Raw genomic sequence first — 14407 nt, forward strand, 5'->3', positions numbered from 1 at the left:
TATAGTCACAGCGTGTACAAAAACAAGGTCATGTGAGACAGCCATCTTTTAACTGGAAAACGTACTGGGAACTTTATTCTCACAAGGTAGAGAGCAGAGAGTTCGTGCAAGTGTTGCGCTAATCATAGATATGTATAATAAAGTTTAGATGTATTACGGCGGAGTATCTAACGTCATCACCTGGCGGCCATCTTACCACAGGGCGCTCGCACACTCGTAGCGTTGTGTTTTAATGATGCATGTACTTTTAAATTACCATAACTTGCTTAATTTTCTACCAATTTCAAATGGTTTGGTTTCTTACAAACGTTAGTAACGTTGCTATAATTCTGAATGCTTTAACATGTTTCATGAAAATACTTTTTTTTAGTATAAGCATGCAGTGTCATAGGTACATCTTTGACGTTTATAACAAACCAAACCGTTTGAAAATCGGTAGAAAATTAAGCAAGTTATGGTCATTTAAAACGACATGCAACATTAAAACACAACGCTACGAGTGGGTGAGCGCCCTGTGGTAAAATGGCTGCCAAATGCGGACGTTCCACTCAATTGGCCGGCAGCGCGGGCGAGACATCTAGCCTTTATTATACATATCTATGGCGCTAATCACTCAAGTTTCCATATAAATAGGAAAATGTTGGCATTATTTTGTCAATTATTGGGAGCAGTATGCTAGCTGGAGCCATTTACTTCCAGTCTTTGTGCTAAGCTAGGCTAGTGGTGGGTGCGTCAGACAGAGTTACGGCACGCATGAAAATGGTATGTATGGATATATCTAACTAGGGGGATACAGTGAATAAGCTAAAGTACTAAAAAGTCGGCGTGTTCCTTTTAAAAAGGCATAAAAATCATCTTTCATCATTTACTCATCTTCAAGTTGTTTAAAACCTGTGTACATTTTTTAAGTTCTTATGAACACAAATGAGGATATTTTGAGCAATGTTTGTTATCAAATAGATTTTGCAACACAAAAGTCGTGGGTTGACACACACACTGATAAATGCATAGCTCGATAAGCAAGTCACTTTTGGATACAAATGCATATCTGTCGAATCTGAACTCTACATGCACACTTTTAAACGTAACTTTTATTGATGCACTATGCTAGGTTGGACATCTGTGACAACAAATGACTCGTAACTGAATGTGTCAAGTTTGAGGCGTCAAGATATGAAACTATCATATAACATCTTAAGACTAATCTGTGTCTGTGAATGTATGTAATGTGTAGTGAATGTGATATGCAGTTAGTGTGAAGGTTTTACAATCGTCTGTCTCTCTTGAGCAGTGGAATGTTCAACACTTCCTGTCTTTGTCCACCTCTATTGTTGGTACTTGCTTGGCCTGTTTCAATCAGACAGACGTCTACTCCTACCTCACAGATTTCGAAGCACACTTGTCTCTTTGTTTCATTATGTCTCAGTGTGTCTTTTCCAACCCTTTGTCATTATTTTATTACTCTGTAACGGTCTTCTTGGGCCTTGCAGTTTTAATTCGATCGACATGTGACGGTGTAAATGATGTTTTAATCACATCTCTCTCTCTCTCTCTCTGTTTCTTATGCACAGTGAGTCAAGTATCTGTCAGGCGCGGGCCACTGTGATGATCTATGAAGATGGCAGTAAGAAGTGGATCCCGGCAGGCACGGGCCCACAGGCTTTCAGCAGGGTCCAAATATATCACAACCCAAGCACTAACGCCTTCAGAGTGGTGGGACGCAAGATGCAGACTGATCAGCAGGTGAGCGAGTCATCATCCGATAGATACCGTGTCTAGCTGTGAACAAACAAAAAATTTTATTAAAAGGAATACTTGGCGCTGTTGACTTTTTCAGGGATGGTGATAGAAAAATTATTTTTGCCTTTCAGTTCATAAACCTTCACATTTACAAAACAATAGGGGCGGGTGTAGTTAGACACCGTCCTCCTTTGATCACACTATTCAGCCCAACAATGAAAACTGGTATCATTTACTGACCTTTATGTTACTGCTACTTTATCATTCATCTGTGAAAAATGTCTTTTGTAGGGGGTTAAACAAATGTATTTTTCAATGATTTGTGGTATTTAGCATTTCAATAATGTGAATTCAATACAAATTTAATCATATAGTGCTTTTTAAATATTGCTTTGATTCAAAGCAGCTTTACATACAACAATGAAAAACACACACAAGACAGGAAAATTATTAAATATATGTGACGCTGGATCACAAAACCAGTTACAAGTCGCACAGGTATATTTGTAGCAATAGCCAAAAATACATCGTATGGATCAAAATTATAGATTTTTTAAAGCCAAAAAAATCATTAGGGTATTAAGTAAAGATTATGTTGCATGAAGATATTTTGTACATTTCCAACTGTAAATATTTAAAAATGTATTTATCATTAGTAATATGTGTTGCTATGTACTTCATTTGGACAACGTTCAAACGCAATTTTCTCAATATTTTGATTTTTTGCACCCTCGAATTCCAGATTTTCAAATAGTTGGATCTCAAATATTATCCTAACAAACCATACATCAATAGAAAGCTTATTTATTAAAAAAATGACCCTTATGATGGTTTTGTGGTCCAGTGTCACAAATTTTATTGTCTTCATGAAAGATTACAATCTACTTAAGCAGTATAGTTTGCTGAGAATATAGGACATTCGGTCAATTAATATGAAAAATGAAAGCTATCGAAATTAAAACAGACATGCCTTTTTCATCTATCAGGAAAATTACACTTAAAAGATAAAAAAGATTATTAAAGAACATGAGTGTAAAATACATAGACAACTTACAATACTGTCATGATCAGGAGTGCAACTTTAATAGAAATTTGTCATGAAATACTATAAAATGTACATAAGCATTACATACTGAATAAAAAAGGAAAAAAATTGATAGTTTGATCATTATAATAAAAACTATTTTAAAAGGATAGTTAATGTAATGTAAATTATGTCATCATCTCACTTTCACGTTGTTTCAAACCTGTATATACATTTTTCTGCCATATGTGTGTGTGTGTGTGTGTGTGTGTGTGTGTATATGTGTATATAAGTGTATACACATAAATAACAGATGATGACAACCGCGTACGTCACTCACTTCTCAAACTCGTCTGACGCCATCTTGAGTACCTCATTCGGCAAGATCAATACATCAGTCTATGTGTTTCTGTACTTTGTTTTACATCAAATATTCAATCATCAATCATAAACTTTGCGTTATTTGAAAGCTTAAACACTCAAGATTCATGTTCTGAGCTTGTTTTTCCCATCAATACGCTGGAGTGAAAAGGGTTACATGAAATGCAGACAGACCGCATATTAATATAAATGTCGGTGCTCGCATATCTTGCCGATTGGTTCTGATAATTTCTGACATATGCAAAAAACTTCAGCGTACATTGCAACATTCGGGTCCACTCTTCAAAATGCATCCCACATTTTAATCCAAAACAACAAAAAATAGGGAAAAATCCTGCAAGATCTTCCTTTGTTTACATGCGCGCTTACAATCATGTCTCACGATCACTAAAAATGCATCTGTTTCTGCTCCGTTAAACTGTTCCGATAAATATTCCGCATTATTTTTCTGTTTTGTCTAATCAGATAAGGTTTGACATCTTAAAATCACCTGGAAGCGCACATTGGGTAAACGAGGTGTCATTTTGCGCACCTTCGCTTTTGACTAGATGAAGCCAGCCATTGCCTATCTAGCAAAGTTTTGATTTGATGGGGGAAGAAACCAATCAGGAAACAATAACAAAGATTCAACTTATGTCAGTAAAATGTACACGATCGAGGTGCAAAAATACCAGACTGTATAAAAATGAAATTGCGTCGCAGAGTTGCGCCGGACTGTGGTGCTGCGCTCGGATAAAGTAATGTTATTGTTGTTAAGTTCATCATACATTTACAGTTTTTTCATGTTAGCTGTTTTTGATTATGAAAATAACAGTGGAGATTACTAAGACACGAGACACATGGGCTCATTTTTCTATGACATGACATGTAAATGCATCCTATTTATTGCTATATGAATCGAATGCATAGAATATACAAACGAAAAACAAGAAAATAAGATATGTGGCGGAAAATATGCTGTAAATTGTAGCAAGCTAGCTATAGATAGTACTTGGTAGGTACTCAAGATGGCGGCAGGCAACTGGAATGACGTATAAGGTCACATGACTTATAATCATGTATAGTAACTGAATAAAGTTATGCAAGTAGACAAAACATCACCCTTACTCCAACCAAACAAAGGAAGTGATACTTAAAGTGGTGCCCCAGATCTGTTTGGATATTATTGTTATTATCCTTATTTAATGTTCAGCAGAACAAAGAAATGTATATAGGTTTGAAACAACTTGTTGGTGAATAAATGATGACGATGATTTTTAATTTTGGGTGAACTATCAAGTCAAGTCAAAGTTTATTTATATAGCACAGATTTAACACAACTGTAGTTGATCCAAAGTGCTTTACAATAAAACAGTTAAAAAATAAAAGAAATAGAAATGAATAAAAAACAAGAATGAGGATCAAATTAAATATCAAGACAATCAGACAAAGTTGTAAATACATAGTTGGAAGTGCCAAATTATAAAAAGATGTGCACATGTATATAAAGAGATCTGTACAAGTACACAATAAGGTACCCATACATATACACACATATAGATACATATACACACCCCCGCACCCATACACAACTACATATACATACCCAACATCATTCGAATGCTAATGTATAAAAGTAAGTCTTTAAACTTGTTTTAAAAACACCCAGTGTCTATTCCTTTAACAAAACAAAAAAATTATAAATAGAGTAGTAATATTCTGATACTAGGAAATATTACAATGTAGTTACATTGAAGAAAAAACTGAAGTGAAAGTTTGGCAGAAAGACATTTGGGTTTGAATGATGTGAGCATCAGTAAATCATAACATCATTTTTATTTTTGGTATAAACTACAGTATAAACTGACAGATGGAGAAAGTATTTTCCCTACATCATGGGGTACAATCAGTCCATCACCTACATCTTTCCATCATGTCTTCTGTCTGTCTCCCCCCGTTCCCATCGCCTACTATACATGCAGACACAGCTGCTCCCCAGAGACGACTCCTAAAGTGGATGCTGTTTCCTGTAAGATAGCTGGAAAGCCAAATCATTTCCTGTGCCAGTTATTTCCCCCCAACCCCCATTGCCATGACTGTACCTCTTTACTGCCCATCTGTCTGTCAACTCATTTCTCTTTGTCTGAATGACTTCTGTCACTGTCTACACAGCTCTTTCTCTCATGGACCTGTGACTTTGTCTGTCTCTCGCTCTTTTTTTTCTCTCTCTGTCTGTATTCAACACACACACACACACACACACACACACACAGATGCACACACGTGCGCACGCACATGCTCATACTCAAAAGAGGTGGAGCCCCCTGCTGGATCATCTGTGAGACACACATTAATTCCTGCTAAGTTTATCATTTTTTTAGTTTATCATTTTTTTGTTTTGGTGCATTAAAAATTACATTCAGTGCATGAATCTTAAAAACATCTGTGTTATTTCACTCCTAAATAATTAAACTCTTAAGCTTAAAAACTGACCTTGACGATATCAGGTACAACAAGGTCAATGTGTGTCATTAATATCATAAGGATGTTTTATTGGTTTCAGGTAACAGAAATAAATCTCCCTGTATGTTGGTTACACTACACTGATAAAAAATAATTAAATAATAAAATATAAATATAAATAGTATATTAATATTAAAACATAACTGCTTTATTATTACATTTTAATAAAATATAGAAGTGTAAAATTAAAGATCAGGGCCCGTTCCCCGATAACGCTCACTCTTAGTGCGCTAAGAAGACTCAAAAAGATATATCTTACCAAAGTTGTTTATGTTCCTAAGTGTGTTCCCCGAAGTGTCTCTTAGGAAGCTTCTTAACACGCTGCCTCTAAGTTCGACGTAACAATGGCGCTGAAGGTGCTGAATTATTTGCGATCGATCGCTCGGGGATCGATTTTCCACTTCACGTAATTCCGGCGTTAAGAAAGATAACACGCTCTATACAAATGGAACATAACTCAAATTATTCCAGTAACATTTATTTTAACATAGTTTAAGTTATCTGTAAAATATAGACTATTAATTAAATTATCAGTAATACGGGTAGACGAACCACTTGTCACTTGTGCCACTTCTTCACATGGGTTTAATACTAATGGTAAGGTACTTTACAATCAGAAATGGCTTTAATTGCTACTGAGATGTATGTGTGCATTTATGTAATGTATATTTATTGTTCTTAATGGTTAAGTGTTAATTATTTTTACAGTAGCCTATGAATCATATTATATGTATTAGGGATGCACGATATATCGGCTGACATATCGTTATCGGCCGATAACTGCTTATTTTTAATATTATCGTTATCGGTCTGATAGCAAAATTAGGCCGATAAATGATGGATTATTTTGGTTTGTTGCTTGCTCATTGCTGGCCATGTGGAGTTTTGATTGGTGCTTTCTGTGACATAGCACGAAGATGACACGTGTTGCGGGCTTAAGAAGAGTATGCTAGTCTAGCGCAAAGACAAGATGTCCGCGGTCTGGGAGTTTTTCATTGTGAAAATAATATGAATATTTATCGGCCTATATATATCGGTTATCGGCCCCCAAATATAAAGAGTTATCGGTATCGGCCAACATTTCCATATCGGTGCATCCCTAAAATGTATAATATATATTTATTATGTATGCAAACATTACTTTTTAAAACAAACAGTATAATGTTATAAAGACATACTCTAATATAAAACTGTCAAATGTATGAAATATTTAATAAATTGTATTATAGAATACATGATATTATTGCTTTTTAGTATAACCAACTGAAATTTGTAATCTTTCTAAATAAATTATAAATGTAACGTGATTAAAACGCTATAAGAAACATAGAGGGAACAGACTTCGATGGGGAACAAAGTTCGACACAACACCGGCGCCGTCTTTGATTCATTAGTTCTGATATCAAATAAAGTCAACTGCATAAATAGTCCTGTATCCAATGTAAACATATTTTATTATAAGTCTTAAAATGTCCATAACATAAAATCATTGGGGGGGTCTGTGAGTTGCCTCCAAAGCACATTCTACTAATAGCCTCAATTTTAATATTAACTACGTATTTTCATGTTAGCTTGGCTTCTTTTTTGTTTGTTAACATTTTAATCAATGTTAAAACATATCAACAAGTAAAATAAAATAATAAGTGAAACTAAACCGGTTTTTGGTAGACTACATCAAAAAAGTAGCTCACAAAATGGTTGGAGACCCCTGCTGTAGACATTCTTGATATATACTCCCTAAAAGATTTATAAAGCTATGACTGATTATCATAGAGTATAAATTCAAGTGTTATATGTGTGTACATGCATTGTATTTATTGTATTGTCCAACATCTCTCGTACAGGTGGTGATAAACTGTCCTATTGTAAAGGGCTTAAAATATAATCAGGCCACGCCCAACTTCCACCAGTGGAGGGATGCTCGCCAGGTTTGGGGTCTGAATTTTGGCAGCAAGGAGGATGCAGCACTGTTTGCCAACGGCATGTTGCATGCACTTGATGTCCTTAGCGCCATTCCTGATGCAGGTGACAAATACACACCTTTTTTTCACACTATAATAATGGCAACACCGCATTGCTCATGTATGATGAATGAAATGAAGTTAACACAACATTTAAATACTTGCTTTAGGATACCCCACGCGACCTGTGTCAAACGGACCGTCCCCTGAAGAGATGGAGCAACAGAGAAGGTATAAAGATATTAGTGGCCACGTTAAAACAATTTGATTTTCAGTCGTTCACTTCCTGTTGCATCATGTGAACTATTTGAACCCTTGTTTCCTTCTCTCACTCCTTAACCTCATTTATGCACTCTGTCTCTCTCTCGCTCTCTCTCTCCAGTAAATAAAAAGGGATTTACTGGTATTAAGATTCAAGTCTGTAGCTTCTCTGAGCCCATGAAGTGATGGGCAAAAGTCTGGGTTAAGACTGCTGACACTTATATCCTCCTCATCTTCATCATCCTCTCTTTCTCTTTATTTGACTCTATTTTTTGGTCATTTTTATTGACAGTAAAGTGAAAAAGGTCTGCGTATGTTTTTGTCCTTGTGTTATTCCAACACCTGCTGCTCTTTTAAATACGATGCATATAATTCTGTGCCTTTTAAGCCATACAATTTAAATACAGATATCACAAACAGACTATAGAAGTGGTTCAGTAAACGTTGACGTCATTGATGTCTGCCCTTGTATGACATAAAGGGCTTATGTTCAAAATCAGCACTCGGAGTCAATTCATATAAGAATAAATACAACCTAACCACTATGCATGTACAGGTATAAACACTGCTTGTTTCATTTAGTCAGTAGCTGTTTTATTTTTTATCACTGACATACTTTTTAATTCAGATTTTTTTCAATGTGAAATTACAGTAATTTGGTTCACAAGTTGATGCATTAACATGGCATCAGATATAAAATAAAGTGATCTAGGGAAAATGCTAAAATATCAGAAAACCATTATATTGGTCGATTTCTAATAGAGACAGAGCGCAGCGCATCATAACCTGAACATAACAATCCATCCGTCTCCATTGACTTTGTATTGCGAGATGCTGCCTCCTTGTCATTTCTGGCTTATAACAAAAAACAGAATAATGCCTAAAAGCTGCTGTGTGACAATATGTACAGCTAACAAGCCAAAAAAAACAGAAATAAGTTTTTATAAGCTGTCGAGCCATAAAACCCAGCCTTTAAGTTAAAAAAAGTTTCCACTTTTGTGTCTTTAAACGCTTGTTTTTTGGGGTCGACAGCTTATAAAAACTTATTTACAGATAAAACTTAAAAACAGAATAATGCCTAAAAGCTGCTGTGTGACAAAGTGTACAGCTAACAAGCCAAAAAACCCAAAAATAGGTTTCTATAAGCCCAGAAAGACGAGCGTTTAAGGACAAAAAAAGTGGAAACGGGCAACTTTTCATAGTACTCCTATTAGTAGAACTGCGTCCACTAGGGGGAAACATAGTCAGCGATCCACTTTTGTCTCATTAAAGGCTGGGTTTTATTGCTCGATACCTTATAAAAACTTATTTCTGGGTTCTTTGGCTTGTTAGCTTTACATATTGTCACACAGCAGCTCCTAGGCACCACTCAGTCCTTTGCTACAAGCCAGAAACGACAAGGAGGCGGCCTCTCCCAACACAAAGCCAACGGAGACGGCCGGATTGTTTCCCCCCCCCCCCCGGTGGGCGTGTTTTTCAAATTTGCATAACTGCGCACTTTCTCTATGCTGACCAGGGGGAGGGCTTAGAGCCCGAACTCAGAGTACCCCCCCCTTTAACTGGGATAGATATACCACCTAAAGCCCGATTTAGAGTTGTGCGTAAGTTCTATGCCGTAGCTACGTCGTAGCCTGTGCGTAGCTCTGCGTAGCCTGACGTGCACCTCGCAAAAATTTTAACAGCGCGTCAGATCTACGTGGACCGCAAGCACTATGATTGGTCAACCAGAACCCCTCCCATCAGGTAAAAAAACTGCGTCATAGGTATTTCCGTTTGTGACGGTGAAAACAAAGATAAGCCAAGTTGAGAAGTGATTTAACTCAAACTGCATCACAAGTCGTTGTTTATTTACTTCCATCATTGCTGGCCTTCTCAAATTATACACAACAAGTTGCTGTTTCTTCTTCGTTTGTGGCTTAACTTGCTAAGCTTCTTCTTCTTTGACATTCGCGCTGCTACTGTGGTTACACGCGTGGTTACTGCCTACACGCGTGTTTGCACGTCAACGCGGATGACGACGCAAAAGTATAAATGAAAACCGTCGCGGCTACGCCGTACGATCTACGCACGACTATAACGAGCCCTTAAGAATGAGGCGATGGGGTGCTGCAAAAAACTGTCATGGGACAGAGGTGAGGGACGGCTATATTTAGAGACGTCTTTTCACTGATTGGTTGGATTACATGACCATGCTCCACCCAAGCTTAGTTACATAAATTTCATAAAATGCAGATTTAATTGTTGGTAGGCTAGTCAAAGCTGTTTTGCCAATACTAGGACATGGCAAGTTATAAATGGAGCAAATAACATTTGCAATATATCACTTGTATATCACTCAGCTCGGCTTGCAAGTATGTGCAGCTTTACAGGGTTCCCACACGTCATGGAATTTCTGGAATATCTTGGAATTTTAAAAGGTCTATTTCAGACATTGAAAGTCAGGGAAATTTATATTTTTTGTCCTGGAATATCAGGGATTTTTGTTTGTCACTGTAAATTTAAATTTCCATTCACTAAAATGTAATCTGCTTGTGAAGTTGTGAAGTAAGGAATGCCGTACCGGGTCCAGGGCTCCACTGATTTAAGAGATACTACAATCTAAACAGTCGTTTATTTGCATTATTTACTCATTTCAGGCTTTTAAGCTACATTTTTATGTACACTACATTATCCAGGCTCACAGCATCCTGAACATAGATAATGAAAATTCAGCTTTTTAGTCCGTGAAAGTCAGAGAATTTGGCATCTGGCTTAGAGGGGGAACCTTGACCCTTAGTTCATTTTAGGCTGGACTCCCTGTTTTGCCCACCTGATAGCAGATACTGTATGTGCGGAGCAGAGGGCTTATTCTTATACCAGTGGTTTTCAAACTGGGGGCCGGGAGATGGTGCCAGGGGGGCCCCAATTTTATGACATTTTATGAAAATACATTAATTTATCATGAATTCTGTGTAGTTAAACCTAAAAAAATAAGGCTACTAACCAAAAGCACTACTTTTTTGTATAATTTAATATTTTTTTATTAAAATGTTGAGTTTTAGAACAGTCTTTGTCACAAATTTTCTTTAGGGGGCCGCGAAGGAATGCGCCGTACACAAGGGGGGCCGCACGCTGAAAAAGTTTGGGAACCACTGTTTTAAACTATATTCAATTTCAGCTGTTGCCAATATCAGTGCTGCAATTCCACACATTTGGACATAATTGCCAAAATTGCCATAGTAGTAGTCACCATTTAAAGAGTTTTGATACTTTAACTAGCTGAGTTTGCGCTTTAAAGCAAACATAACAATTGTTTCTCTCTTGCTCTCTCTTTTTCTTTTTCTGTGTTGTTATGGTTACCTTGTTAAAAGGCTTTAAGTCGAGTGTGTTGACTCATGTCTTGACTTGACTGAAATGCTTTGAATGGTTCGCAGATAGACTTGACTAAACATGAAACTTGACATTGCAGTCTTGTAAGTGTAATTTCTTAGAGTATGTACGTTTAAGTGCTTTTGTATGCGTGCATGCATACTCCAAACTATGAATGCACGAGACATAGCACTAAAATCGAACGTGATTTAATTAAGTGTGATTTATTTGACTAATTCATCCATGTGCTTTGCATAGGTTTGAAGGCGTGGGACTCTTGTTGTCTCACACGTGACACATACTTGTAAATGTTTGTGTTGCTTTTGAATGGCTGTTTGCATACTTGGATCCTTTTAGGCGTGTAGCTGTACGTACTAACAGGGTGAAGGGTGAGAAATAATTTCGACAGAACTGATTTGGAATCTGTTGAGTTTAATGTAGGGTATTTTATCGAACAATAAAAATAATTAGTCCACAACTTTGTCCTGTGTGATGCACATAGTTTTATCGTTTAAGTTTTCTCCACCCTGGCCAAAAATCTGATGCACTACTGCTCTGTAAAGCTTTGTTTATACTTGTGTTTTACTTCGCACCACGAGCCTTTGCTGATAGCGCGCGTTTTAACAAATGGACAAGGTGTTTATAGTTGACGCGCGCATTGCACTATTTTTTGAAATGACAGGGGGCGAACCAGCACAAAGAAGAAGATAAAAAAAGAAGATTTCGCTGGAACAACTTTGGTGCTTGTAACATCAAACCTTGATATATAAATATGACAGAATTCCTACAGGTCCTTGAAATCCTTGAAAGTTTGTGAATCTGGGGGAAAAAATTCAAGGCCCTGGGGAGTGTTTGAAAATATACATACATAAATACAGGTCAATGAAAGTGCTTGAATCTATTTTATGCAAAAAGTTTTCTGGAAAAAAATCCATATTATTCCCTGTGTAGTGTAGGATAATATCATATAAATTCTAGACTTTTAAAGCACAAGAGCTAAACTGTTCACTTTAAATGTTTATATTTTCTGTATGTGAATGTTGATTCATACCAAAATGCTTTTTAGTTGTGTTTGACACATGAAAATGTCTCGGGTTATGTATGTAACTTTTGTTCCCTGAGAAGGGAACGAGGCGCTGCGTCTCCCTTGCCATACTTCATGCGGCCCTGTAACGCCGTCTTTGGCAATATTTCAGACAGTGATATACTTCCTGACTCCCGCGTCCCCCATGTCTTTGTCGTTAAGCATCACCATTGGTTGAATTTGATATACACATTCAGACGCACTTACCCCTGGAGGCGTCCCCAAATTGTCTCCGCAGTGACGCAGCGTAAGTTCCCTCAAAAGAAACTGTAACAATGTGTCTTAAAAGGTAACATAATGTAACCTTGCTCTCACTTGAAATGTGTCCCCACATTTAGTCCTTAAATTTGAGGGGGATTTGCACCTTGAAAGTCATTGAAAGGTCTTTGAATTTGAAGTTAACTAAGGTGTGGGAACCCTGATATGAGAACATGAATAGAACAAAATATGTCTCTATTAAACATTATAATTTCATTAACATTTTTACTAAACAAACAATACAGAAATCTCAAGCTTTGTATTTTATTTCTCATCCAGTGGTACATTCAATACAAATATGAGCCAATCATTTTGAATCATACGTAAAAGGATTCATGTTTTAAATGGCAAAATTTCCATACTTTAAGAGTAGTAGCCTACATTCATTGTTTTTTATGGATTGATGAAAAAGCCACGTCACAGGCTTGACTGCTCGGACAGAATTGCCTCACGGTCAGTAATTTTTCGGTTGTGAAAAAGTCGTGAGCAGTTACAAAAATTGCCATGCACACCTCCACTCCACATTGACGGTAACTCATGCGGACGCGCCGAGTATAAACAAGGCTTAAAGGTGCAGTGTGTAAATTTTAGCGGCATCTAATGGTGAGGTTGCGAATTGCAACCAACAGTGTAGTCAACTGCTTACCCCTCGCTTTTAAAACACATAGAGAAGCTACGGTAGCCGCCACCGGACAAACATGTTATCGTCGGAGACAACTTAGTAAAAAAAAATTTCCGTTAAGGGCTTTTTTAGAAAAATGGCGGCACAAAATGGCGACTTCCATGTAAGGGGACCCTCGGTGTATGTAGAGAAAAACATCTCATTATAAGGTAATAAACACATAAGGGTTCATTATGAAAGGTCTTTATACATCCCTGATAATATAGTTTTGTATATTATATTGCATTTCTGTCAGGAGATCCTTTTAAAAATTACACACTGCACCTTTAACTGAACAGACAATAGAAGTGCAAAATTATAAAAAAACACACATTTTTTTACTGGAAAGGTGAATTTTTCAAGATATGTTAACAAACAAGCTTTTACCGAGCAGATCAGGAAGAAGATGTCTCGCTTTACCACACCACATTTTTTCCTCACCTCATCGCTGTGGAAACTAGATGATAAAAGACCCATGATTGACATTCCCTAAAAAACAGCCTTTTGCTTACATGGGCAAATATGCCCAGTTAAATAAAGACCATCTGAACACATCTGTCTCCTCAATTTAAACATGTCAAAAGAAAAAAAACTAGTTTGCGATATAGAAACGCTTAGGGTCTCCACATTACACCATATGTGAACTGTAAGCGAGTGACAGCACAACAAAACTAGATCTTTCCGGATTATAATCAACACAATAAAGCAGTTCAATAATAAGATGTTGTCAGCATGTAAGTTAGTTGTGTATGTGCACATGGTCGTTGCTTTTGTTTTATTTGTGATGTTTTTAAGTTGTATTTAGTGCAAAATAACTTCTGTCTTGCTGTTTTTAACATGTGTGAACACCCTTGTACTCTTTCTCATTTAAGAACGACTACATAAAAGATTTTTCTTGCTATTTTATTTACATGAGAACTGCTTTGTAATGTCTTTTTTATTAAATGCTTTAAATTGAATGAAATAATTGCAACCTGTTTTAGTTTTTTATGTGCGGCGCTGTTATAAAACTCTTTTATGTGTGACCTGTCCTGTAGATTGGAGCAGCAGCGTTTGGAGCAGCAGGAGAGAGAGAGACAAGAGCGGGAACGCCAGGAAAGAGAGCGACTGGAGAGAGAACGACTGGAAAGAGAACGCCAGGCATCCTCGGGTCAGTACATCACTCGCAATCCTTACACGAATAATAC

At 36.9% G+C, this 14407-nt stretch overlaps 1 protein-coding gene across 2 annotated transcripts in view; it reads left to right on the forward strand.

Moving 5' to 3' along the window:
* Positions 1-14407, forward strand: part of vaspb (vasodilator stimulated phosphoprotein b) — a 53800-nt gene that overhangs the window by 29431 nt on the left and 9962 nt on the right. For both annotated transcript variants that reach the window (XM_055174059.2, XM_055174060.2), the window contains exons 2-5: positions 1572-1743; positions 7492-7672; positions 7779-7839; positions 14258-14370. In XM_055174059.2, coding sequence (XP_055030034.1) covers positions 1572-1743; positions 7492-7672; positions 7779-7839; positions 14258-14370 — 527 coding nt within the window. The remainder of the gene's footprint in view (positions 1-1571; positions 1744-7491; positions 7673-7778; positions 7840-14257; positions 14371-14407) is intronic.

Source organism: Misgurnus anguillicaudatus, chromosome 15 (assembly GCF_027580225.2).
Source record: "Misgurnus anguillicaudatus chromosome 15, ASM2758022v2, whole genome shotgun sequence".
In the NCBI taxonomy this organism is placed as follows: Eukaryota; Metazoa; Chordata; class Actinopteri; order Cypriniformes; family Cobitidae; genus Misgurnus; species Misgurnus anguillicaudatus.